The 27,585-nt window shown below is 45.5% G+C and overlaps 2 protein-coding genes across 2 annotated transcripts in view; both read right to left on the bottom strand.

Annotated features, from left to right (window-relative positions):
- Positions 1-395: 395 nt before the first annotated feature.
- aars2 (alanyl-tRNA synthetase 2, mitochondrial (putative)) lies at positions 396-20,401 on the bottom strand. Its single transcript, XM_088341304.1, has 22 exons — positions 20,093-20,401; positions 18,600-18,788; positions 17,497-17,642; positions 17,139-17,330; positions 13,814-13,958; positions 12,665-12,804; positions 12,477-12,585; positions 11,060-11,098; positions 10,848-10,962; positions 9,973-10,100; positions 9,779-9,908; positions 9,545-9,717; positions 9,313-9,426; positions 6,780-6,920; positions 6,561-6,698; positions 5,631-5,746; positions 5,455-5,563; positions 4,028-4,153; positions 2,773-2,883; positions 2,578-2,691; positions 1,140-1,253; positions 396-1,073 (listed from the first exon to the last, which is right to left on the bottom strand). Exons 1-22 carry the CDS (start codon positions 20,312-20,314, stop codon positions 882-884), a joined length of 3,003 nt encoding a protein of 1,000 aa, XP_088197430.1. The 5' UTR covers positions 20,315-20,401; the 3' UTR covers positions 396-881.
- Positions 20,402-23,518: 3,117 nt separating this feature from the next.
- The window catches only part of LOC148360464 (echinoderm microtubule-associated protein-like 6), a 29,979-nt gene continuing 25,912 nt past the window's right edge, over positions 23,519-27,585 (bottom strand). The window contains exons 40-43 of the mRNA XM_088341312.1: positions 27,404-27,507; positions 25,099-25,252; positions 24,942-25,042; positions 23,519-24,071 (exon numbers count right to left, since the gene is read on the bottom strand). Of these exons, the coding sequence (XP_088197438.1) occupies positions 24,047-24,071; positions 24,942-25,042; positions 25,099-25,252; positions 27,404-27,507 (384 nt within the window). The 3' untranslated portion in view covers positions 23,519-24,046. The remainder of the gene's footprint in view (positions 24,072-24,941; positions 25,043-25,098; positions 25,253-27,403; positions 27,508-27,585) is intronic.

Genomic DNA, 27,585 nt, shown 5'->3' with positions numbered 1-27,585 from the left:
TCCCATCTCATAGTCTGGTCCCGTGAGTGTTTTTGTCTCACATGTGGCCTAGAAGCTAAAACAACTTCGACGCCCCTGCGTTAAACCATCTTCCTTGTGATTAACACTCCACTTATTGAAACATGAATATTTTGTTTGTTTGTTTGTTTGTACATGATTCAAATTGAATCTTTTCTTCCGGCGCCGTCACGAATGGCAGCCACTCCAGCAGCTCCCGTGTTATTTTCGATTGTTCTCGATTGTTCTCAGCTCAGGGATGTTGCTGGAAATGTGAATTTCCCTTCGGGGATGAACAAAGTATCTATCTATCTAATTTTTCAAAAGTGGGACTTTTTGATGCAATAACGTAATTAAACCGCAAGGTGGGAGCAAACGTGTAGTTATCGTTCAGATCGCTTGTTTTACATGCTTTATTGAAAATCGTGTAGATTTGATCAGATGTATGCAGCAAAAGTCAAATAAAGACAGCATCAAGTACTTATTTCCAAGAGGGAGCAAGAGAATATTTACACAGAACCAAAACAGCGGAACAATAAAATTGAGGCTATAGGGCTCCTTTATGTTATTGGGCCTCGTTTGAGTCCCAGTGACATAGCGATGCTATATTTTGTGTTAAAATGGGCTTGCTCTTGGTTTGAAATAACTATGCTTAACTGCCCTCTCCCATAAGACACACCGATATGTACCCAGGATCAATGACCGATTGTAGTACAAGTATATATAAATAGAAAATTGAGTCAAAAGGGTTCCCGACCCCTGCCATATACGGTCATTCTATTTGAGCCGTAGTTGGCCTACCCCTACTTTAAAGGCAACTCGTAGACTCATGTTCATTAGGAGGCGGGGCTTCCACTGACGCTCCTCCTCCCGGCGAGGAATCCTCACCGATCGGCCCGCGCTTGCAGTTTCCCGTCCAGGAAGCGGCGTACATAACTCTCGGCAAATCGACGAACTTCCACCGGGGCCATTCGTCCGCTCACCGTTCCGCTCGCCACCGCTTTGGAACCGCCGGCGGCCCCGCCCATTTCCAGGCACACCGCCGCGGCCCAATCGGAAGCCGAGAAGGCCGAGTCCTGTGTGGGCGGGACCGCGGCCCGTCAGGAGCCGGGACAGAAATGCGGGCGGCGGGCGGACCTTACCTTGGGAACCTGGCAGGCGCAGAGAATTTTCCCACAATGCTTTTGGGCGGCCAGCAGCATCACGTGAGCCCGGGGACGCGACAAACTCAACAGATTGACCGTCTTCATGAGGACCTGAAAACAGAAAACGTGGAACCCTCTGCAAAATAAAAGCCTGTCGGAGACAACAAGGGGGGTCCGCTCGTTTGTGCGCGGTGGGGGGACGCGTACTAGAAATAAACGGGCTCTCTGGGGTCGGACCAAGAGATCGAAGCGAAAGGAAAGACAGGGAGGGAGAAATGGAGAGAGAAAGAGGGAGAAAGATCGTGGAAAAAGAGAGACCGAGTGAGATAGAGAATGATAGAGAGAAAAAAGAAAAAGTGAGAAAATGAAAGGAGAGAAACAGGAAAAGGAAGAAAAAGAAAGAGAAAACAGAGAGAAGAGAAAGTGAAAAGAGAGAATGAAAAAAAAAGGGAGAGTGAAAGAAAGAGAAGAAAAGGAAGAATAAGAAATAGAGCTCGGGTTGCTTCAGGAGTTGCGCCCATTGGCGAAACCCAGTGGAAATGTTTCAAATTGCAGCTCCCTTTTTTACTTAAGCTACTCTGTGTAGTCTCGCAGGTCACTTTATTCTTTTACTTATTCTTCCCTTTGATATTTCATTCATTTTATTTTATTTTTTCCGTCCTTTTTCTTTTTCCCCTTTATTTTGTTTTTCTTTTTTTTGGTTTTTCTTTTATTTTCCCTTGCTCCAGCTCAGTAGCCTAGATGGTAAGGCGCCCGCTTTGAGACTGGGAGGTCGGTGGTTCGCGCCCCGGCCGAGTCATTCCTAAGACTTAAAAAGTGGTCGGCGGCGCCCTCTGTTGGCTGCGGCTGCATCGGCTCGCGACAACGGGTCAGGTGCAATCGACATTTCGTTCTGTGTACATTGTTACACAGAATGACAATACAAGGAAATTATTATTATTATTATTATTATTTTGTTTCTATTTCCCCCTTTTTCTGTTTTTCTTCTTTGTCCTTTCTTCATCTTTCCTTTTCTCCATTTTATTTCCATTTTTTATTCTTTTTCCTTGCTTATTTCTTTCTATTTCCTAATTTTTTCTTCTTTTCTATTTTGTGGTTTTTCATCTTTTTCTTTCCTTTTTCCTCCATTTTCTTCTTGCTTCATTGTCCTTTTTCATCTTTCCCCTTCTTTTTGTCTACTTATTAATTGAGTATGGAGTCTCAGTAGTTAGTATAGTTCCTTTGTGATTTTTTTTCCACACTCGTCAGTTGGACCACACGATGAGGCGAGTGGAAAAATAATACAGACTGTACATTTCATTTTCCTATCGAGGCAGGGGCCGCAAACCATCATCCCGAGGGCCACAATTTCCCCCGGGCCGAGACTTTCAGACCCCTGTCCCGGGAACTCCATTCGGGGGTGTGGCAAGGACACAGCCGCCTGACGGCAACCTACCGCCAAGGAAGGCGTTTCCACGACGACCACCAGCACGTCATCTAATGGGGCGCTTGCGGCACCGACGCCGTCCGATCCGGCTTCGCCTAGCACGTCTCGCGCCAAAATGGCCGCCTGCCGAGCGTAGCCGTTAGCGTGGCGGACAGGGAGCAGGGCTTTTCTTTTGACGAGGCTTTAGTTTTGGCGGGGTCTCACCTGCGCGCTCTCTAGCTTCCTGACAGCCGTGTTGGCCCTCCTCTGCATGACTTTCAGGCGGGACTGAAGTTCTCCTCGAAGCCACTGGGGGGCGGTGCTCTTGTCCAGTGCCTGCAACACGCAAATCGAGGGGGGAATTTATTAAACATTTTTTATTATTATTCAATTCAATGAATGAAAATGGAGCTTTCAGCCAGGAAAGGTCAAATAAAGTATTTTTTTTTTTTTTTAAGGGGGAATATAAGTCATAAAATTAACTATAAGGCGGGGGTCTTAAAGTCGCAGGCAGGGTCATTTGCAGTCCTAAAGATGACAGTTTGAGGGCCCTGTCTTAATGGGAAAGTTAGAGACAGTGTGTAATGTTTGACATCGAGATGTCACTGGATTCTGTTGTGCAACGAAAACGATAAAAAATGACCGAAAAATCACCCCAAAAAACGAGGAACAATCAAAGAACAGCTGAGGTACGAATGAGAAACAACCAAAGAACAATCGAGAAACAACTGAAAAACGACTGACAAACAACTGGGGACGAACCGTAAAACAACTGAAAAACAACCAATGAACGACCAAGGAACGACTGAAAGATAACTGACAAAAGACCAAGGAACAACTGAAAGACGAGCGAGGAGTGGCTGAGGAACGCCTTAAAAACGACCAATGAACAACCAAAGAAGGGCCAGGGAACGACATAGAACCGATTTAAGAATAGCCAAGGAACGACTGAAAAACAACTGTGGGACCAACAGTGGAATAACTGAAGAACAACTGAGGAACGGCCGAGGGACAACTGAAAGACGATCGAGTAACGACTCAGGAATGACCGAAGAACGGCCGGAAAAGGCTTAAGAAAAAATGAGGGACAACTTAGGAACAGCCGAGGAACACCTGAAAGACGACTGACAAAACTAGGGGGCACGACCGAGGAACAACGATAAAACCTCAGAGGAACGACCGAGGAATGACCGACTTAAGAATGGCCGAGGAACTACTTAAAAACGACCAATGAACAACCAAAGAATGGCCAGTGAACGACTGAAAAACAACTGAGGACTAACGAGGACCAACCGTGGAATAACTGAAGAACAACAGAGGAACGACCGTCAAACAGGCAAAATACGGCAGAGGAACGACTGAAAGACAACTAAAAACCAATGAGCGAGGAACGACCGAAGAACGGGGTGAGGAACGACTGAAAAATGACCGAGAGGACACCCTCCTCCTTGGCTAGAACCAATAAAACGTGTCCACTTACGTCTGAGAGGGCGCCCACTTCCTTGGCAAAACTTTGGGCGTAGTCCAAGTCTGAGGAGGCGGCGCTTGCCATCCTGGATGCCAGCGAATCAACTTCCTCCAATAGTGATTGGCCAGCCTCTCGAGCCTGAAAAGCACATTGCGCAACAATAAAAACAGTTGTTTTCTTCCCATGAGGCAAAGTGGTCTCAAACTTGAATCACTTGGGTGCAACTGGGGTTAGGGTACGGCTAAAATGGGGGCTGCATTTGGTTCTATGCACAGGAAACCCACGCAGGCACGAGGAGAACATGCAAACTCCACACAGTGAGGCTGCGGGAGCTGGACTCACACTTGTTAAGTCTCTTGATTTGGTCGGGAGACTACCGCTTTGGCTACGATTCTCCCGCCTACCGATCTGAGAGCAACATCTACTGATTTCTAATTCTTTTTTTTTTGGTCGCCGAAATTTTTATGTGAACAAAGTTTTGCCGATTAAAATGTAGCCGAATTATCCATAGTCTTTATCATCGTCTTTTTCGCCATTCTCCACCAGAAAAAGCTTTGATCGAGACTCATAATCTGGAACTCCACGTGATCTCATTCCTTCGAGAGCAGCAGACGAATAAGAGTGCTACATATGACTATGTTAAAGAACACCAGAAAATTTGGAATAACTAAACATTGTAATAATCACATGTAAACATTAAATAACAAAGTAGATTGAAAAACGAATTTTATTGTTGTCTTTTCAAATAAAAATAATAATAATCGCGTCGGGAAAAAATCTCCCGATTTCCCATTTCTGAAACTTAACATGTATGTGGACTTGAACCCCGAATCTCCGCGCTGTGGGACTGCGAGCTAACCACCCATCTGCCGTGCCGCCCTGTTCCACACACAATTTGCTATTTTATAAAATTCCCTACGCAAAATTAAGAAATCAAAACATGAAAAAGAATTCATCTAAAAAAAGTAATAAATGAATCCATAATCTGCTAGGGCTGCACTTAAAGAAACCGTGTGCATTATTTAGTACAGTTAAAATCTCATCTCATCTCATTAGCTGCACCGTTTATCCTCAGTAGGGTCGCGGGGGTGCTGGAGCCCATCCCAGCAATCATCAGGCAGTGGGCAGGGGACACCCTGAACTGGTTGCCAGCCAATCGCAGGGCACACAGGGACAGAGAAAACGATTTAGTTTATTGGTAAATAAATAAAAGACAATCATAAATATCTGTATCTACATTGACATAATTGTTGGCCATCTTGCTACTCAGGGTACCCAAAAACCAAAGAAGCTGTCAAAAGGCTAGCGAAAATAATCGGAAAAAAAATTCTGCTCTATGTGGTCAAATAATACACTGTCCCTTGAACTTTCCTTTTGAGGGCTGCGAGTTTGAGACCCCTGCAATTCTACAGGGGGCGGAGTTTCCTGTTTGTACCGACCCGTGCGGCGTCCATTCCGGTGACGGCGACCACTCTACTGATTCCTTTCGCCAGCTGCCGCTCGGACACGATGACGAGGTCCTCGATGGGGGCTGTCCGCAGCAGGTGCCTGATCACAAATGCACATGTTTTAAACGAGAACATTTGACAAAGGGGCGGGGCTTGTGGAAGCTCACGTTCCGCAGCAGAGTTCCACCGAGGCGGTGTCGGTATCGGTGTCGGTATCAGGACCGTGGGAAAGCTGTGAGACAGGAAATGACACCGAGACCACACGGACCGGGTCCGGATACACCTGCGGACAAAGAGGGACAGGCAGGAAGTGAGCGGTAAGTGGGCGGGGCATTGATGCGGCCAACAATTTTGAACCTTAAGATGGAGCTGAAAGCCTAGTACCCTGATCAATGTTCCCTCTAAGCTGCGTGTGTGCGCAATTGCGCACTACCCAGAGCTTTTCTGCACACAAGAAAATCTAGCCAGCTCACAAAAATCAGGGCTCGAAATTGATAATTAAGAAGCGAATTAAGTCGAAGTTACAGTGCATGAAGGTCAAAATACCCGGGTTCCCCTGACACTGTTTTCTAAATGCGGTATTTGCAAGTCAAGGTCGAAGTAGAACGAAGTTGAGTAAAGTCAGTAGAGTTTTTCGAGAACCGGCTTGTTTGGCCTGACCCACTAAAAAGAACCGGCTCTTTCGGGTCCCAAACGGCTCTTCAGGTTGTTTTTGCTTCTTTAATCCCTACACGACCAAATATTATGTAAAATCGTGCACAAAATGACTTAAAGAAAGAGGGGGGGGTAGAACAAAAAAGAAAAAAATGCCAAAATGAAAAAGCGTTGCTCAACGACTTTGTGTGAACGCTCAGACCCCTGGAAAATTAGAGGGAGCATTGCCCCTGACCCTAACCCAGTTTTAAATCCTAACCCTAGTTCCAGACCAATTTCAGAACCCTACATTCAATTTAGAAGCCGAAGAGAGATCTCAAACTCTAGTTCCAAGGCCTAACCCCGTTTTAAACCGCAACCCTAGCCCCAATTCTATTTCGGAAGCCTACATTCAGTTCGGAAGCCAGTTTGGAACTCCAGTTTCTCACCGGACGGCGACTCACCTCATCGATGGTGCGGAGGTCGGGGATGGCCATAGCGGTCCCCAGAGGGACCTCCCGGACCTGCACCCTGGCATCAGCCGCCGCCGCCTCCCGGACCAGGGCTTCGATTTGCTGAAGCTGAGTGGCGCTGGGTGAGCTCTGGGCGGGTAAGGGTGGGCGGGGTTAAAATTGGGACACGGTGCCTTGCCTTTCCCTTGCTTAGCACGTAGCACAACCCACCTTGACACTGAAGTCGAAACGAAGTCGTTTGGCGGACACGTGGGAGCCTCGCTGTTGGACGGCGGGGCCCAAAATTCGTCTGAGGGCCCAGTTGAGCAAATGCGTGGCCGTGTGGTTCCTCATGCACGCCACACGGTGAGCCTGAAAACCATAGCCTTAGCATTAGCGGCTAAACCTCATTGAGACAATGCTAGACGGCATCATAGATAAGAGGTGTCAGAGATGCGGCCCGCAGGCGGTGTCAAAGGTTCAAATCCGGCCTGCGAGACAACACTGAGGGAAGCGCAGGGGGGGAAAAAACAACTTTGAAATATGTCCACTGGGTGTCGCCAAAGCAAGGCGCCACTCACAAAGCACTTGCACAAAGCAGCTTATTTTTGCTTTCTCACTCTTTTACCATGTCTCTTTCTCTCTTCCTCTACTCGGGTCTTTTTTCTCTCTCTTTGACTCTCTTTTTTTTTCCCTTTCACTCTTTCTTTCATCCACTATTCCAGCCCCTGTGAGATTTTTTTTCCTACTATGTGGCCCCTGAGCTTAAATGGGTTTGATACCTCTGATACAGATCAATGATATGTTTATTCTGTTTCTACTGTTGGACACCTGCAAAGGAGATTGCATAGGATTCCATTTCCTTATTTTGCCTACGATGTACTGTATACATCATTTTCAGCCAGCCATGCCGCTGTTCTTTGATTTCCACACCTTTCAGGGCGAATCTGCTTTTTGTTTTACAGGACATTTCATTTTAAAATTGTCTAGCTCTTAAATCCAATCCCATCTTTTTTCTAGCTTTCAAGTCTTGCTAGCACTTAAGTCAGGTCCCATTTCCTGGTCTAGCTTTTAAATCGGGTTTCCTCTTTCTTGGTCTAGCCCGTTAGGCCAGTGGTCCCCAAACTACGGCCCACGGGCCAGATACGGCCCGCCTCCCCATTTGGTCCGGCCCCCTGAACAATACCAGAAAGCATTTTTATTTTTGTTTTCCATATATGTGTATTTGTATTTGATAATAAAGTTGGACTTTTGCAATAAAATGTTCCGTAGTTATGAACTATTTTCATTATTAACTATTAGTTAGTAACTATTTTATACGGCGCAACAACGGTTGTTGACTAGTTAAAATGTTATATTTTGGGATTTTGGTGTTTTGTAAAGCAGAAAAAGTGAAGTACCAATATATCACCACTAGATGACATAGTCTCACAGGTCAGAGAAGGGTGTTTGGGGCAAGTCTCACGGGACCTCACGTGATTTAATGAGACTTCAATAAATCACTCTTAATGTCAACAAGTAAATGGTGTCGTGTGAGACTGACATTTACCATCTATTTTGCAGGTAACACAACAAGAAAAAAAAAATATATAAAACAAATTAACCCAGAGAGGGTTATTTGGTTATTATTTATTTCATAAATAGTGTTATTTATTTTCTGACTTTTGTTATATGAAGAATCCAGAAAGGGTTATTTAAATGTGGCTTTCTGGAAAAAATACATTTTTACATTTAGGCACTACTGCAATCATCACACTTTTTCTGTTACAAACTGACCCTGGCCCCTCATCAGAGAAGGGAAAAGTTATGTGGCCCTCACAGGAAAAAGTTTGGGGACTCCTGCCTTAGGCAATTCCCATTTCTGCTTGCTTAGAAGAAAGTGTTGTTGTGTTTTTACTATTGCACCAACAAGATTGCATAGATTGCCAGGCTTGTTTCTTAATTTGCCTACAATTACCGTGTGTTTTTTGGGACTATTGCGAACCGTTTACATCACAGGTGTTAAAATTGCGGCCCGCGGGTCAAATCAGGCCCACCGAGGTTTATAATTTGGCCCAGGCAAACACAAGGGGAAAAATCAGCTGCCCTTTGAAATAGTGTATGTCCATATGAGCTTGACAAAGCTAGGCACCAATCGCAAAGCTACTGGACCTACTTACTTTCTCACTTTCTCTTTCTGACTTTTTCTTTTCTATATCTCTCTTTCTTTCTCCATCTTTTTTTCTCTTTCCCATTTTCTCTCACCTCTTTCTCAACCTCTCCATCTCTCCCTTTCTCTTTCTTTTTATTCTTATTTACTCGCTTTATTGTCCTCTCTTTCTGTCAATTCATCTTGTTCTCTTGCTCTCATTCTCCCTCGCTCTTTTTCTCCTTTATGTACTAGGGTGGCCCCCGTGAGGGTTTTTTTCTTCCATGTGGACCCCAAGCTCAAATGAGTTTGACACCCCTGGTTTACATCATTGTCATTACCGACCAATCATGTTGTTCTTGGATCTCCACAGCCTTTAGGGCAGACCTGGTTTTGTAATCTATGAGATTTCAGAAAATAGTTCAGAGGAGAGTTGAAATGTTCTTATCCCACGGCTTTGAACGGTACACGTCGTTTTGCCTATTATTCATATCAATCTCGTTTTTTTAACGAAATGAAGGTTTTTTTTCTCCACTAGGAGGCACTTTAGTTTGCGGTTGATGCTGTACGGCGAGCGTTATTATCACTAAGTGATACAGTTATGGGGTTGGGAATGGTCAGGGCCTAGTGGTTCACCTGGTCCAGGTGAAGGTGGACACTCTCTCCGGTCCGGAGGATGGCGGCGGCAGTCACCCAGTGCACCACGTAACCGCCGGCCGTTGACACGCCCTCCACCGGGAACGGCACTTCCTGTACGAATCAAAGTGGCGCGGTCGTAACGGGAACACGAGAGTGGCGTGATGGTCGCCATGGTGACGATGTGATCGTTCCCCGTGGCGACGTGATCGTCACGGCGACCTCTTCTCACCTGCAAGTCGTCCCTGGCCATGTATCCTCGGTCGGCGTCCTGCCCCCCCTGCTCGGCGTAGAAATTGGTCCGGTCCAGGATGACGCCGCAGCGTTGCCCCGCCTCCACCCGAGGCGCCGGCGCCCCCGATCGGTCCAACAGCGCCACCACGCGCGCCCGGCACGTCGGGAAGACTGCGCCGACCCGGAGAAGCCGGCTCACTAAAAGTCGGCCATTTTGTAGGGGCAAACTCACCGTAGCGATCCCGATGGACTTCGTACTGGTATTTGGCGCCGTCGTCCGTGTGGGCCACGCCCTCTCGCCGCAGCCAATCGAGGGCGTGCACGCTGATGGCCACGCCCTCTCCGTCCGGCTCTGACCTCACCTAGGGATTGCGACGAGCTTTTTTAGCTGTGACGCCACCTTGAGGCGTCGACGTAGGCGGGTACCTGGTGTTGATTGGCCAGCAGCCGTTCCACTTCCTGTTTAGGGACGGCCACGCCCTCCTCTGCCAGCATCAGCTCCACCAAATCTAATGGAAAACCCAAATCCGTGTGCAGCGAGCATGCCACTGATGCTAAAAGGCAAAAAAATTCGAGTCAGGCGCCACCTACAGGTCAGCATGAGCCAACATCACCGCCTACATTTGTTTTCAAAGACATTTAAGATAATTGAAAGGGAACACTCTCAACGTTTTGTCCCAGACCGAAATCATACTCACTGCAAAAGCTACTAACATTGGTCAATTTTTTAGACACCGTGAAAGAGTTATAAATAATTTACTTCTCTTTCCAGGAGTCAATACAGCCTGTAGAATTGCATCAATTGATGTTGGGAATTGAATTGGTTCACTAACGTGTTAATTTATCATTTGAATCGGTCACTCCTGGCTAAAGCTTTTTGAAGCCAATGTAGGTCGTGACGGGTTTTTTCTATACGGGCGTTCATCAGCTATTGCAGGCTAAGGACTGTGAAAAAAGCTTGCAATTGGCCATAGGTCATAGGCTAAGAACCATATCGGAAATCTTCTCATTAAAAGGAAATTATGGAGCAAAACGAACCGACTAACAAGGATCGTCAAATGATGCAGAAATGCTTTTAGGTACATTTTTATAGGGGGATTCTGTGGGCATTATGGTGTCTTTGGGAGTCAATATTTTACACTGTGTCATGAGCCGACTTTATAGGTGAGCCATGAAGGCTTTATACTCTTGGGGTGTCTTGTTTGAGGCTGATGCTAACGTTTCTGTGACGAGTCCATTTTGATTTGAGAGAAGAGCCAAAAGACGGGGTTCTAGAAAAAGAGCTGGATGTGCATCGTCACCTGGAAAAACGGGGTCTTTGGGGTCCAGGGTATTGATGGTGCGTCTTATGAGCCTGCCGCCTCGTTGCAGATTGGACAGGAAGTGATCTTCGTTCTCCTCGATCACGTCCATGACCTGTGGGACAGCGCCCGTCAGCCGCTTCCTGTCTCGAGACTCCGCCCACATTTTACTCTGGAGAGTAAAGTGGCCCCGCCCGCTTTGAACCACTCACCCTGTTGGCTTCGCGCCGCAGTTCTGGGTACGTGTCGCCCTAAAAGGGAAAACATGGCGGTTGAGATGAAGCGATGGGTCGTTGGCCAATGGAACGGCTCCCTTTAAGATTTGCTCGCTCTCTCTCTCTCTCTCTTTCTTTTACCCATTTCTCTCTAAAACTACCCATTTCTCTCTCTCTCTCTCTCTTTCTATATTTCTCTCTCACTCTCTCTCCCCATCACTTTTTCTCTTCCCCTCTCTCCCCCTCACCTTCTTTCTGTACCTCCTTTCCTCCTCATCGCAATCTCTCTCTTTTACTCCCTCATCTTTTTCTTGCCACGATTTTTCGCTTTTCTCTCTCACCCTATGTCTCTCTCTCTGTTTTCTATCTTCCCAAGCTCTCTGCCTTTTCCCTTCCTCATCTATCTCTCTCTCTCTCTCTCTTCATCATTCTCTCTCTACTTTAGCTATCTATCTTGCCACATTTTACTCTCCTGCATCCCTTTCTCTCTCTCTCTCTCTCTCTCCATCATTCTTGTTCTTTCTTTTACCCATTTCTCTCAAAAACTACCCATCTATTTCACTCTTTCACTTTCTATCTTTCTCTTACTCTCTCACCCCATCGCTTTTTATCCTTCTCTCTCCTCCTCGCCCTTTTTCTCTACGTCCCTTCCTCCTCTCTCCCCTTTGCAATCTCTCTCACTTTCCTTCTTTTACTCCCTCATGTCTTTCTTGCAATCCCTCTCTGCTGCCACCACTTTTCTCTTTTTTTCTCTCACCCTATCGCTCTTCTCTCTCTCTGTGTTTTCGCTCTTCCCAGGCTCTCTGCCTATTCCCTTCCTCATCTCTCTTGCTCTCTTTCCCTCATCTCTCTCTCTCTCTTCTTCATTCTCTCTCTACTTTAGCTATCTATCTTGACAGTTTACTCTCTCTCATCCCTCTCTCTCCATCTTTTTTCTTTCTTTTACCCATTTCTCTCCAAAACTACCCATCTCTCTCACTATTTATCTTATCTCTACCTCCCTTCTTCCTCTCCCCATCGGAATCTCTCCAACTTTATCTTTGTTTTACTCCCTCATCTCTTTCTTGCATCCATCTCTCCTGCCACCCTTTTCTCCATTTTTATCTCACCCTATTTCTCTCTGTTTTTTCTCTTCTCAAGCTCTCTGCCTTTTTCCTTTCCTCATCTCTCTTGCTCTCTCTCCCTCCTCATCTATCTCTCTTCATTCTCTCTCTCCTTAAGCTATCTATCTTGCCACATTTTACTCTACCTCATCGCTTTCTCTCTCTCTACCCTACCCCTTAGGGTTCCCTGATCAAATCCCACTCTCTTTCAAAGTCATAACACTCAGGTGCCGGTCACACCGGCCAATGTTTAGCGCCCTGCACATGCCACAATCTTTCAAGGGTATGGGAAAAAATTGAGATACACATACCAGGATATCGGCCACGCAGGGGACTAGACTTGCCAGGGTCCCTCGGGGTGCTCGCAGAACCTCCGTCAGGTAGCGCACCGCCCGCCTCAAGATCCTCCTCAAGACCAGCCTACGGCAGGGCAAGAAAGCGCAGGGGTGATCGGCTGGGGTAGGGAGGCCTCGCCTTATCCCAGGAGGCCACCACTCACTCGGCCCCCGACATGCCGGGATGGACCCCGTCAGCGATGCAGACGGCCAGGGTTCGAGCGTGGTCCGCCACCACGCGGTACGCCGTGTCCACGCGCGCCTCCGGACCGACATGGCCGCCGTACGCCGGCACTTTGCTTCTCTGCGGAGAGGAAACGAGAGTTGCCGGCCATCGGGAATCCCTAATAGGAACATTGTTGCCGGACAGGTTTTTGCAACAGAGTGAGGCTTCTCTACACGATTACTATCTTTGATGAGAGTCACTCCTGCGCAATGGCGTCTCTGAAAAACTCTCTCTCCCCCATCCCCATCTCTCTATCTCAATGCCATTTCTCCCCATCTTTTTCCTTTTTCTCACTCCATTTCTATCTCCCTTCTCTCTATCACGCCCATCAAACTCCCTCCTGCATTTCTCTTCCTCTTTCCCAATCCTGCTCTCTTCTGCCCACATCTTTCTTTCTCCACATCTTTTTTTCTCTCCCCCTACCCATCGTTATTTCTATCTGTCTTACTCTCTTTCCCATCCCTTTCCCCTTTTTTCAGCCTTTTCCTTGCTTTCTCTCACCCTCCCCATGTCTTTCCCTTCTTTCTAACCTTATCTCTCTCTCACCCCCATCTTTCTCTCTCTCTTCTCCTCCATCTCTATCTCCCTTCTCTCTATCTCACCAATCTAACTCCCTGCTGCATTTCTCTCCCTCTTTCCCCATCCTGCTCCCTCCCGCCCAATCTTTCTTTCTATCATTCTCCAATTCCTATCTCTCTCACTCTTGCTTTCGCTCCCACCCTACCGATGTCTCTCCCATCTTTCTACCCTGCATCTCTCTATCTCCTCCCCATCTCTCTCACTCCTCTCCATCTCCACCAGCAAATTTCTCTTGCTCTCTCTCACCCTCTCCCTCCTGCATCGCTCTCTCTCCCACCTCCATCTTTCTCCTTCTGTCTCCCTTTCTTTGTCTAGGGCTGCACCAATGAGTCGAGGTTGTTGAAGAAAAATCCGTTCTCGTATTTCATACCAACGATGAAATCAACTTGAGGCCAAACTTAAGAAGATATGAATAACGATGGGATGAGTGGACTACAACGCTTTCAATAGTCGGTGCCGAGTGTGGGACTATATTGAGGGAGTACTTGATGAGTTTGTCGCCCCCTACCTGTCGAATGGCGTCCATGAGCGGTACGAAGACGTCGGTGTCGTAGTTGGAGGATTTCCCCTGCAGGATGCTGAGGAGACGTTCCAAGCCCAAGCCCGTGTCCACGCTCAGACGCGGCAGAGGCCACAGTTCCCCGTCGCGACCCCTGGGGGGACACGCAACCTCGCTCAAGTAACGCTATATGGTAGTTCGACACTGGGTGGCGCTCTAACACTTCATGTGGTCGAAATAAAAGCGAAAGAAAATAGAATGACCATGACTCGGACCCACTGAGCGGCAACCGGTTTCTTTAAAGGGACAGTGTATAATAGTTGACCACGAGACGTCCCCAAATTGTGTCTTGCAACTGAAAACAAGTGCGAAAAAGCACAAGGGAGAAAAACAAATTACCGGGAATCTGCAACCGTTTCCTTTTAACCCGGGGGTTTCAAACTCATTTGAGCAAGGAAGACACTCTCACAAGGGGGCCTGAATAGTAGATTAAATAGAGCAAGGGAACAAGAGAAAGAGTACTGAATAAGACAGAAAGAAAGAAATGAAGAGAAAGTGCTGTGATTTGTTGGTCACCCTCTGCAGTCTCTTCCTGTCCGCTTCTGTACAGCTTGAGTGCTTCTGTTTTGCAGTCAAGTGGACAGAAGCGGACAGGAAGAGACTGCAGAGAGTGACCCAAAAAAAAAAATCACAGCACTTTGTTTCTCTCATTTCTTTCTTTCTTGAGGGCTTCTGTGTGGCAGTCAAGCTGTACAGTAGCGGACAGGAAGAGACTGCAGACCAACACAGCTCAGAGGCCCATCGGCCGCACCCTACCACTTCTGTCCACCATCTAGAACTCGCGGTGCCTGGGAAGGGCAAAAAACATCGTCGGGGACAACACGCATCCTGGCTTCCAATTGTTCAACCTGCTGCCCTCTGGTAGGCGCTACAGGGCCATACTAGCCAAAACAAATAGACTCCCAAGACAGCTGTCACCATTCTCGACTCCAGTTTGCACTAAAAAAACGGAATCGGGATTGATCATTTTGGACTGCCATATTAAAGTATAGTTGCACCTCTTTATAACCTTTATAAATAACCCAAAGTAGCTCAATAGGTAGATACTTTATTCATCCTCGTCGGGAAATTCACACTTCCAGCAGTATCCTTGTGTTGAAAAATAATATAATAAAATAAAGATATAGAATACAAAAATACCCAATATAACGTTTTGCTATCGAGTATTTAAATAGTGCTACGGAAAATACACACTGTAATAAGAATAGGGTAATATGCAAATGTAGGGGTGGGGTTTAATGTGGGCTTTTACTCCCCCGGGTGGAGTTTAAGAGCCTCATGGCATGAGGAAGAAATAATCACCTCAGTCTGTCCGTGGAACAAGACTGTGAAAGCAGTCTGTCGCTGAAGCTGCTACTGGTTTTATAGCACAAATGTTCTTATCTTGTTTTATTTTATTCTTTATTGTACATATTTTCTTATCTACACGGGGAAGCTCAAATCGTTATACTTGTATAATGACAATAAAGGCATTAGATTCAGTTCAAAGACAGATATACTGGACTGTCTCAGAAAATTAGAATATTGTGATAAAGTTCTTTATTTTCTGTAATGCAATTAAAAAAACAAAAATGTCATACATTCTGGATTCATTACACATCAACTGAACTATTTCAAGCCTTTTATTATTTGAATATTGCTGAATTTGGCTTACAGCTTAAGAAAACTCAAAAATCCTATCTCAAAATATTAGAATATCATGAAAAAGTATACAAGTAGGCTATTTAACTAATCACCTGAATCATCTAAATAACTCGAAACACCTTGCGAGGGTTTCCTGAGCCTTAAAAACACTCAGCTTGGTTCAGTAAACTAAATCACAAGTATGTGGAAGACTGCTGTCCAGAGGACCATCATTGATACCCTCCGTCAGGAGGGTAAGACACAAAAAGAAATTTCTCAAAGAGCAGGCTGTTCACAGAGTGCAGTTTCAGCATATCCACAAAAAGTCTGTTGGAAGGGAAAAATGTGGCCGGAAACGCTGCACAACCAAGAGAGATGACCGCAGCCTTAACAAAATTGTGAAGAAGAGCCGCTTCCAGAATTTGGGGGAGCTTCAAAGACAGTGGGCTGAAGCTGGAGTCCAGGTATCAAAAGCCACAGTTCACAGACGTGTCCGGGAAATGGGCTACAATAGCCGTATTCCCATGGTCAAGCCACTTCTGAACTCAAGACAACGGAAGAAGCGTCTGACTTGGGCTATGGAGAAGAAGCACAGGACAGTTGCAGAGTGGTCCAAAGTCCTCTTTTCAGACGAAAGCAAGTTTTGCATTTCATTTGGAAGTCAAGGCGCCAGAGTCTGGAGAAAGGCTGGAGAGGAGCAAAATCCAAGTTGCTTGAAATCCAGTGTGAAGTTCCCACAGTCAGCAATGGTTTGGGGAGCCATGTCAGCTGCTGGTGTTGGTCCACTGTGTTTCATCAAGTCCAGAGTAAATGCAACTGTGTACCAAGAGATTTTAGAGCACTACATGCTTCCATCTGCTGAAAAGCTCTATGGAGATGAGGATTTCATTTTCCAGCATGATCTGGCACCTGCCCACAGTGCCAAAACCACCAGTAACTGGTGCACTGACCATGGCATCACTGTCCTTGATTGGCCTGCTAATTCCCCTGACCTGAACCTCATCGAGATTTTGTGGGGTATAGTTAAGAAGAAGATGAAAGACACCAGACCTACAAATGCAAATCAGCTGAAGGCCGCTATCGAAGCATCCTGGGCATCAATAACACCTCAGCAATGCCACAGGCTGATTGCCTCCATGCCACGCCGGATTGATGCAGTAATCCGTGCAAAAGGATTCCCAACCAAGTACTGAGTGCATTAATGGACATTTTCAAATGTTTGATTTAGTTTTGCTGTTATAAAATTATTTTTTTACTTGGTCTGAGGAAGTATTCTAATATTTTGAGATAGGATTTTTGAGTTTTCTTAAGCTGTAAGCCAAAATCAGCAATATTCAAATAATAAAAGGCTTGAAATAGTTCAGTTGATGTGTAATGAATCCAGAATGTATGACATTTTTGTTTTTTTAATTGCATTACAGAAAATAAAGAACTTTATCACAATATTCTAATTTTCTGAGACAGTCCAGTATATAGAAAAAGAGGGAAAAAGAGTGAAAGCCTTAGACAGAGAGCGCTCTTTGTTTTGATATCCTTCTGGTTAAAATGCGGGTATGGCAATGGTTAATAAACGGCAGCCATTGGCCGAGCTCGACAGGAAGCCGTGTTTTCCAACCAATGGGAGCGTGGCAGGACGCTAAAGTCTTCCTACCTGCAGTACTGCATGAAGACCAAGTTCCAGATCTCCACCACGTCCGGAGAGCCGGCGTTGACCAGGGGGGCGGCGTCGCGGCCCCCCACTCGGTCGTAGTGGATTTCAGTACAGGGGCCGCAGGGGCCCGTATCCCCCATTTCCCACAAGTTGTCCCGGGGTCCGAACGGGAGGAGGCGAGATGCCGGGACCCTAAAAGAGACGGGATGGCGAGATCTTGAGGGAAAATGTAGGCTTTGAGAAATGACGTTTCCAGAAAAATGTCCTCCAATTGACCAGAAGAAAAACAACAAAACCCAACCCCCCAAAAAAAAAAATCAACAAAAAATCCTCAGTCCCCTCAACTCCGCCTTCCTACCCGATTTCAAGCCAGACGTGACGGCATTCTTCATCGGCAGGAAGTCCGGCAGCGGCGTCCCCGCCAAAATAGGAGACGTAGAGACGCTCGGGGGCTATCCCATAATGCTCCGTCAGCAGCGTCCACGCCATTTTGCAGGCCTCTTCCTGCCAAGGGGGGGGGGGCAGACTCTTATTTTGAAAAGATTAGCAGCCATTGAAATGAAGAGGAGGACCTCTGTGCCATTTAGTAATTTCTCGGTTTGGTTGATAGTGGATTGTTTTTTATTGAGCTCGACATTTATTTGGTCAGGTCGCATATTTTGTTGTGTATTTTAACGTTTTTTGTGGCGTATTATGTCGTGTAGCTGCTCATTTATTTTTTTCTGTGTATGTTGTTGTCTTTTAGTCGGATATTTGGTCTTCCACGTTGTCATTTATTTCCCTATTCATTTTCTCTGTCTTTCATTTCTCCATTTCTCTGTTGTGTGCTCTCTCCATTTCTCTCTTCGGCCCTTTTTCCTCTCTCTCTTACCCAATCTCCCTTGTCCTCTCTCTCTTTGTCTCTCTCACTCTCTTCCTTTCTCTCTTTCTCTTAAACCAACCAAAATATTTTTTTACACCCCTGGCCTAAACAATAAGCCTGTCCAATGAATACAAATGCCGATACCAATATATCTCAATTTCCCGAGATCGGCCCGGCCCATGATCGGCGACCCTATACGTCAGGGGTGGCGAACAAGTTTGACACAAAGAGCCAAAATTTTTAACTGTGAGAGGCAAAAAGCCACAACACGCACTGACCTGCCATGGCAGACAGACGCACACAATTAAAAACATATTATTTCGCATAACACACTCCTCTCCTTACAACAAGTATTGTTCTTGTGTTTATTTCAAGGAAAGTGTCCACCCTCAATACACCAAAAAAAAAACTGAACATGAAACAAGGCAAAGAGCCACAGTATATAGAAAATACGATGAGGCAAAGAGCCGCATTCTTATTGGCCAAGAGCCGCATGCGGCTTTAGAGCCACGTGTTCGCCACCCCTGCTTTACGTATTCAGCTCGAAATATCTCACGGCGGGATTGGCACGCCGACGGCGCCCCCTCGCCCCCCAGTACCTTGAAATAATCTCCGAAGGACCAGTTTCCCATCATCTCGAAGAAGGTGTGATGGTAAACGTCCTTGCCCACGTCGTCAAGGTCGTTGTGCTTGCCGCCCGCTCGCACGCATTTCTGACTGTTGACCACGCGCCGCCAGGATGACATGGCGCTGCGGGGGTCTGCTGTGCCCAAAAGGATGGGTTTGAACTGGGGGCAAAGGGAGAATTTGAAGGTTCTGTTGGTAGTATACAAAATCATGCATGGAACTGCTCCCCCATATCTCTCAGATTTAATTTCCCCCTATGTTCCGGTCCGGAGCCTTCCCTCTGAAAATGCCGGTCTACTAGTGATCCCAAGAGCCAACAAGAGATCCACAGACGGCCCTGGTGCTGTGTAAAGCTCTTCCCCCTGATATTCGATCTGCAACTTAGTGGAACTGTTTCAATCTAGGCTTAAAACACACTTCTATTCTATAGCATATGAATAACCTAGATTTTTTGTTGACAATATCTGTTTATTATTTGTTGTTGCAACAACCATCTCAGCCTGGTCATCCCGGAAGGGGGATGACCTCATGTGCCGTCCCTTCTCAAGGTTTCTTCAGTTTCCTCATGTTGAGGTTTTTGAGTTTTTCTTTGCCCTCATGTAGGTTGTAGACCAGGGGATGGTGTCATTATAGTCTGTAATAATAGTCTGTGGTTTGCATTAACCTGTGCAGCCCTTTGAGACTCTTTGTGATTATGGGCGTCACCAATAAACATGGCTGAATTGACTTGAGGTTTTTGAGTTATTCCTTGCCCTCATGTAGGTTTTAGATCAGGGAATGGTGTCATAATAGTCTGTGGTTTGCAATAATCTGTGGTCTGTACAGACCTTTGATACTCTTTGTGATTAAAGGTGTCACAAATAAACATGACTTGACTTGAGAATAAATTGACAACATGGAGAGAAAAATAGAGAAAGGAAAAGTGAGAAATTGAGAAGAAAAAAAAAAACAAGAGAGAGAGAGGGGGGTAAATGAAAAGCAGAGAGAGAGATAATTGACAAGCAGAGAGAGAGAGAGAGAGAGAGAGAGATAAATGACAAGCAGAAAGAGAAAGGGAAGAGATAAGTGACAAGCAGAGAGAGAAAGGGAAGAGAGATAAATAACAAACAGAGAGAGAGAGAAAGAGAGAGAGAGAGAAATGACAAGCAGAGAGGTAAATGACAAGCAGAGAGAGAGAGGAAGAGATAAATGAGAACCAGAGAGAGAGAGAGAAATAGAGAAGCAGAGAGAGAGAGAAAGAGAATCAGAGAATTATAAAAATTGGAAAAATAAAGTAAGTACAATAGAGAGTAAGAAATCATGAGAGAATGGAAGAGGGAGAAGGTTTCGATGGGAGTCGGCTCATGGAGCCATTGCGTTCACGAATGGCACACCACCCGTGCCATAACACACCCACAGCGTCCTCGACTAAGAAGCTTGAAGCCCATTTTTCTTTTTCCATTTTTATTTGCGCGTCTTTTCAGACCTGGTTCATGCCGGCGTTGACGAAGAGCAGGCTGGGGTCTCCCCGGGGCCGAACCGAAGAGGACGGAACCAGCAGGTGTCGGTGTTCCCGCTGGAAAAAGTCCACAAAAGTCTTCCGAACTCGCGGGGCGCTCGCCTCCGGAGGACAGGCGCTCAACCGGCGAACTGGAGTGGAGCCCCGGCCCGTGGCCGAGGCCCTCCGGCGGACCACCAGCCTCAGCATGGACCGGAACCGGCGCACTCTTCAGCCGTAAGGTGAAGCGGATTTTCGGCTGACTCCAAAGCCAAAGAGACGCTTCCGGGAGCGCGCTCTTTCTCGTCGATGCCGATGAAAGTCTTCGAGCGCGCTACTGCCCCCTCGTGGCTTTAGACTATATCGCCATCCCCTTTACAGTATTAGCATCGGATTTCTACAACCGGGATAACAAATGTATTCAAGAATTCGACACAAGCGAGATATTCATACCTGTTACTTTAACTTGATTACTTTCAATTACTTTTGGATTACTTCAATACCAAATATGCTAATGAAATACAAAAGAAACTAAATATGAATAAAATGACTACATTTTGTGCAGGCTTGGGGAGTAACGGAACACATGGAAGGGCAAAAATGATGTTGGCAAGCTGTTTGGATTGATTTTCATTTTGTTTCTGTCGCATTGTATGTTCGTTTTGCTGGAGATCAAAGCCAGAAGAGAAAGCTTACCAGGTGTTGTGAGTCATAATTATGTATTTTTTATTTTATCATATATATTGTTAATGAACATTTTGTTGTGAGATACTGAGTTGCTCGACATGAATGAGGTTTATTATAAAAAAAAGTTCAAAAATGAAGTCGCTTGGACGTTCACTGTAGGAGAAATAAATACATGCAAATATAATTTGGTAGAATTTTCTGGAAGCTAGAGCTAGAGCTGTTGTTGGTAATAGGAAGGAGTGGAGAGGTGTTGTGAAAGGATAGTGGGATTGTGGACGCGTTCTTAAGGATGGGCTGGGCAACCGTATGATGCGGCAGGGGTAAACCAGTGAAAGCTGTCGGGCCCTGCTGTTGAACAAAAGAGTGTGTTGTGTCACCCTGACCCAAGTGACATGGCCGCTTTCTTGTATCCCGTTTCATCTGGAGGGACAAAAGCCTGACCGACTTGGGTGCCGAAAATGCTTAACTCGTTAGGGTGTTTGGGCATTTGGGTTGGCCATGGTCAATATGTTTTGTGTTTTTTGCTACTTCCTTTTTTCTTTTCTTTTTTTTTGTGTTTGTCTTTCTGTCGGTCTCCCCTCTTGAGAGACATGACCAGGGTAAATAGAGATTTTTTGGTTTGAACAATTTTATTGAGACTTGTAACATCAAATAAACAATGTCTGGAGGGACGAAAGCATGACCAACTTGGGTGCCGAAGTGCCTAACTTGTTTGGGTGTTTGGGCAATTGGGTTGGCCATGGTCCCCCAAACATTCTGTGTGTGTGTTTTTTGCTATTTTTTTCCCCTTTTATTTTGTTTGTTATTGTATGTGTTTGTCTTGCTGTCAGTCACCCCTCTTGAGGGATATGACCATGGTAGATAGATAGATAGAATTTTCCTATTTAAAGTATGAATTCATTTTCTGCATTAAATTATTGTTGGTAATATACTGATTCAAGGGATAACCACAAACCTGTCTTTTTTCATTTTCTCCTTTTATACTTCCTTTTTTTTCTTAACTTCTTTATACAACATCATCATTCGTAATATAATGCATCAAAGCAAGTGAGCTGTTGAGAGCCGACTCTCTTTAATGAGTTGAGCCGAAAAAGCCGGTTCTCTAAAAAGAGACGGACTTCCTTTCACTGCACAACTACCACATGAAATCTGATGTTTTTTAAGACCATGTGTATTTCAAAATACTCAATCAACCCCGCCTGTTGTTTTCAGATCAGAATGACTTACGGCGTTCTCATTCAGGTTCGGCCATTGTAATGTAGGCCTACTGCTCTGCTTTCGCTTTGTTCACGTGTGATCGGAATGATGCATGATGGGAAATCCCCAGGCGGTAGAGGCATGCGCACAGTAGCATCAAACCGCTCACTTTGTTTGCAACGAAAAAAAAACAATACCGAGATAGAGGCTACCGCGGCCAACTCGTTTGACTTGATTGATTTGCCGTTTCGTGATCGTCGGTGTATACCGGATGATACCCATCATTGACAAATTTGCCTTCTTCCGTCGTACACGTCTTAAAATGCATCATAAACGTACTTTGTACGGGAAAAACCTACAGCTTGACGGGTATGGATAATTGGATATTGCACACCAAACAGTAGCAGTCAATGCAATGACTGAAAAGTCCAATATCTATATCCACCCAGTATTTCTCGCTTTTGTGTCCGGCCAATCCAACGAAGAAGAAGCTTCAGTTACAGTGGAACCTCGGTTTTCGAACAAATCGGTGTTCGACCAGAAATTTCGAGAAATTCTTGCTGTTCAGTCAAAAATTCGGAGTCCGAACGCCGGTAATGCGGGAGTGCGTACGCTAGGGTGCCATGCTGAGCGGCATACGGGTGTAGATCATGTAGATGGCCCCCATCCCTCGTGACCAACTGTTATCACGTGCACACTTGCCTCTTTTTGCTTTCGCTTTTAATATCGGTGAACGGAGTGTTTTAGCCCCTAACTATGCCTCCGAAGAAGGTCGGTGCAAGCAGGACAGGTGAAAAAAGAACAGTTGTTCGTACAACTATTGCCTTTAAGAAAGACATAATAGCTAAATATGAAAGAGGTGTGCGAATTTCCGATCTTGCTCGGGAATACAGCATGCGCCTTCTGCTGACCACCACAAAGGTAAGAAATCCTATTCATAATTCTTTTCTTTATCTTTTTTTTTTTTTTTACAGGTTCGTGTTAGCGTAATCTTTCGTACGGAAGATTACGATAACGCGAACGTACGATTAGCCTAGGTTAGCTTTATGATTCGAGGTAAACATTCAGGGTGTTGGAACTGAGCCCAAAATTCAGGGTGTTGGAACGGAGCCCCCTTTCCAATGAAGCGCTAGCCACTTGTGGTGCTAAATAACTTGTAAACGACCTGATTTTTTTATTTTTACACGTTCATGTTAGCGTAATCTTTCATACGGAAGATTACAGTAACGCGGACGTACGATTAGCCTGGGTTAGCTTTATGTTTACGTTAAACATTCAAGGTAAACGTTCAGGGTGTTGGAACGGATTAAAACGATTTACATTATTTTTAATGGGAAAAATGATTTCGGTGATTTAACAAATCGGTTCTCGAACAGGGTTCTGGAACGGATTATGGTCGAGAACCGAGGTTCCACTGTATTTACGAATCTGAGCCCGCCTCCCAAATGGGGCATTTTGGGCCCGTTTTTTCCAACTCGTTGATCGTTTGTTGACATTTCAAAGTTGCGGATAGGAAAAAAAGCACGAAAACCTTGTGCCGCCACCTGACTTTTAATGATAAAACCAGACTATTTAGACATTTTTCACATCGTGGACACAAAACGCTGATGAAAGCGCCGAATGTAAACAAACACGCAAGACCGAACGAGAACATTTACAAGCTAACATTTTCAAAAGCCCGGTTGCCGTCGTTCGGATGGCTCGCTGTCGGCAACTCTGGCCGGTTTTGCTTAGGCGGACCGCCCGGGATCGGTGTCACCCCCCAAAACCGAAGCGGTACTTAAAGCTTCACATTTCGGGACTTTTGTCTCGGTGCTCATCGGGACCTGGATCGTTGAAACTTCAGTTCTAGAAGACGGCAGGAACGGAGCCCCTCTCGAGCCTGTTATTTTCATCTCCAAACGGGAAATATCCAATCACACGAAAGCAGATCGACTGGGGTGTCTCGATCGGCCGTCCAGAAAGTTGCTGTCCGTGGTCCTGATGGCGCCAGGTCACGCCCCCCCAGCGTTGATTGGGCAGGCCCCAGGGAAGGGCGGGGCTGGAGAAATCCACCAACTATAGACATTTCCACACAAACAGACTAAAAGGAGAAAAATGGAGAAAAACAAAGATGATTCCAAGCATTCTTTTGTATTTTTTTCAATCAGAATGAAGAATAATGAATAATGAATCAGTAGTACATTTATCGCCTGATAGATGACTCTTTTGCTAATAGAACTGTCAAAGTCATTTGAGCTGCTCAAGAGTCCCGTGCTAGGAGGAAAAAAACACTCGACTAGTAGGTTTGAGAATGAGAGAGAAGTTAAGAGTAAGAGATAGAACCCCTGGCAATGGATTCCAGCGCTTTATCACTCTTGCTGCTGCTGGACCTCAGTGCTGCTTTTGACACTGTGGACCATAATATCTTACTAGAACGGTTGGAAAAATGGATTGGTGTCTCAGGAACCGTCCTCTTATGGTTCAGATCCTACCTCTCAGATAGGACGCACTGTGTTAAATAGGGTGAAATGAGATCTGAGCCCTTTAGTGTTACCTGTGGTGTTCCACAGGGTTCAGTACTCGGTCCCCTTCTTTTCAGCATTTACATGCTTCCATGATGTGATATTATTCGCAAGTATAATAACAATTTCCATTGCTACGCAACTATATCTTCCGATGGAGGAATCTGCCACACTAAATTGTGGAAATTTGGAGGCCTGCCTCTCTGAGATAAAAGAGTGGATGTCACTCAAATTCTTGCGCCTTAACTCTGAAAAGACCGAAATGTTAGTTATTGGTCCATCTAAATGCCGTGACTTGTTCTCAAAAACTGCTCTGAACATTGACAAATGTCACCCAGAGTGACTCAGTTAAAAATTGCTTCCAAGTGGCCCTTGGCTTGGGCGACATCGAGTAGACACATTCACAAGTGCAGCTAATTCTTCTCTTGTGCTCCTCTCAGCGGCCTCACCTGCAGTCGCTGCCGCCGGCACTGATGACAAATTTGTCGTCGCAGGAGAACCGGACGTTGGTGACGTGGGCCGAGTGGCCGAAGTAGCGCTTGTGCTTGGCCTGAAACACACACTTCGTTAGCATGGTTAGCACGGTTAGCGCGGCGAGCCTCGTACAAATTTCTCGGAGGAGGGGAAGTCGAAGAGCTTGATGAGGCCAAAGTCGTCTCCGGTCACCAGATTGAGGCCGGCGCGGGAAACGCAAGCGCAGTTGACGTCCGCCTTGTCGGCGTTGCGCGGCCAAATCCCCAAAACCTCTTCGCCGACGATGCTAAAAACGCACAAAACACCATCGTTTTATGGTCTCAGGTCGATGCCCGCCTGCAGTCCCACATTTCACCAAAAGGACGGCGACATTTCCCAATCTACCTCTGCTAGAAATACCCCAAACTCCCTCCTCACTTTGCTGAACCCTTAGGATTCCTGAAGACCTTGAGTGAATGACTGAAAACTTGATTTCGAACGTTAGAAAATAAAAACAGGACAAAAACAATGACTCAAAAACCAAAATAATGTGAATATAACATGATCGAAAAGGGGTAGTAAGAAGCAGACGCTTATTTTTGTCATGATTGCTGATGCAAATCACCTGTGCCTCGGACTCTGATTGGCTCCCTGTCCCTATTCAAACCCACTCCTGTCCGTCTCCTTTTGTCAGTCTGTCTGCGAACCTCAGTTAACACTAAACAAGCCTCTTTTTGACCCGGCTCAACCCGCTTTTGATCCTGACCAACGTCTACTCTCCTTTCCTGCCTTACGACTCGCTTTCAACCCGAACCACATTTTTGCTCTCTTGTCCCGGCTACTGACCCGTTTTTTCCGTTCCCGACACCGCCATCGCTCGCCACGGAAGATCCACTTCCGCGTTCAGAGCGACCTGCTCCCTTCGTCCAGCTATCACCGGATCGTGAGCGCAGCCCTTTCTCTTTCTTCCAATAAAACTTGTGAGAAATGCAACGCAAGTGGGTCCTGTCTCCGTTCTGGTCCTGACAATTTTCCCTACCCCTACATCTTCGTTTTTAATTACATTTTACGGATAGCTCGTTTTTTGTGTCAGATATCAATAATTTGAATAATAGTCACATATTTTATACACTAATCATCATAGTACCAATCTATTAACGTTATAATGGTACTATTCACTAAATATCATTGTGACACCAATGATAATAACAATAGCAATAATAACAGTTATGATATAATAATAGTAACAATAATAACAAGGTTAACTATAGTTGTAAACGCAGTATTCCCAATCTCTCGTATCACTCATACTCCATTTTCTTCATCTCTGTATTCTGCTAGTAATGTTTATTTGTATTTAAATTTGAACACATGAATAGTTGGATCTTGTAAATTGTTCCAAAGTTTGACTCCATACACAGACACACACATACTTTTCCTGGTGGTTCTCACCTTCGGGAATATGAATTTACTCCCCTTAAGTTATAATTTCCCTCTTTCCGAATGAATAACTTATGGACGTTTTCTGGCACTGTATTTTTGTTGACCTTAAATAGCAGTTGTGTAGTGAAAAATTTGACTAAATCATCCAATTTGAATCATTTGGACTGCAGGAACAAGATATGAGTATGATCCTGATATCCTACCCTGTGTATGGTTCTCATTGCACGTTTTTGGAAGATAAAAAGGGGATGGAGTCAATTTTTGGAATTATTGCCCCAGACTTCTGCACAATATGTGAAGTATGGCAGAACGAGAGAACAATTTAATAAATACAATGCGGGGGGTTTTGTAGAGGGTTATTGTTCTATATTCTTTATCAATTATCCATTATCCATTGTCGGTCAAGTCATAATACACTGCATAGCCAAGAGACAGAGACACTTGTTTCCAGCCAAGAGGCTGAGTCAAGGGCCTAGTTCAAAATGAATTTGGCTTTATTAATTATTGAAATGCTTTAAGATACCTTAGTTTGTATGTGTCTGATGTGTGTTTTGTTTCTGGTTTTAGAATTAGAATCGTCTTTAATGTCATTGATATCAAGTGTATTGTGTAACTTCTGCCTCCCCCACATGGGTCCACAAACATTTTGACTCAGGCGCATCGCAAAACAACATCAACACATGAGAACTGTATTCTGTTTTGACTATTGGACACTTGCAAAGGAAACTGCACGGGGTGCCACTTCCTTATTTGGTCATTCCTCACTGTTGTCGGTTGCACTGTTGACATCATTGTCACTATCAGCCAATCACATCGCTGTTCTTTGATTTGCCAACCCTTTGGCTTTAGTAAACTTGGAGATTTCATCCCGAAAAAGTTCAGGGGATGGCCTTTAAAACAGGTTGGAATTTCTTATCTGAAAGCTTGCAAGCTCAAAATCCATTGATGTCTCCTCTCCTTATTTTGAGTGTCTACTAAACTTAAAAACTTCTCAACCAAAGGAAACCAAGATCACCTCGTCCAGGTGGCCCAGGTGATCCTCTCCACTTGTGCAGGGTCTGTCAGCATCTTGCCCGAGGGGACCTCGTGGACCTGCCTGGCGTAGGTGCTGGTGGAAACCTAAGGACGGAAGAGGTTGCCTTAGCGACGGACCTCGGAAACGGGGGCGACGCCCGTGCGGGGCGACGCCCGTGCGGG

Source organism: Urocampus carinirostris, chromosome 8 (assembly GCF_059441175.1).
Source record: "Urocampus carinirostris isolate Australia breed hairy pipefish chromosome 8, RoL_Ucar_1.0, whole genome shotgun sequence".
Classification (NCBI taxonomy): domain Eukaryota; kingdom Metazoa; phylum Chordata; class Actinopteri; order Syngnathiformes; family Syngnathidae; genus Urocampus; species Urocampus carinirostris.
The sequence above is the reverse complement of the archived record's forward strand: the minus strand, read 5'-3'. Positions and strand labels throughout refer to the sequence as shown.

Excerpts from the sequence above, each read along its gene's own strand:
- aars2 (XM_088341304.1), bottom strand. The coding sequence starts at position 20,314 with ATGCTGAGGCTGGTGGTCCGCCGGAGGGCCTCGGCCACGGGCCGGGGC. Across the intron at positions 18,789-20,092 it reads TCAACGCCGGCATGAACCAG|TTCAAACCCATCCTTTTGGG; the intron begins GTCTGAAAAGAC and ends CTTTGCCCCCAG. Across the intron at positions 2,884-4,027 it reads AAGTGGGCGCCCTCTCAGAC|GCACTGGACAAGAGCACCGC; the intron begins GTAAGTGGACAC and ends TGCGTGTTGCAG.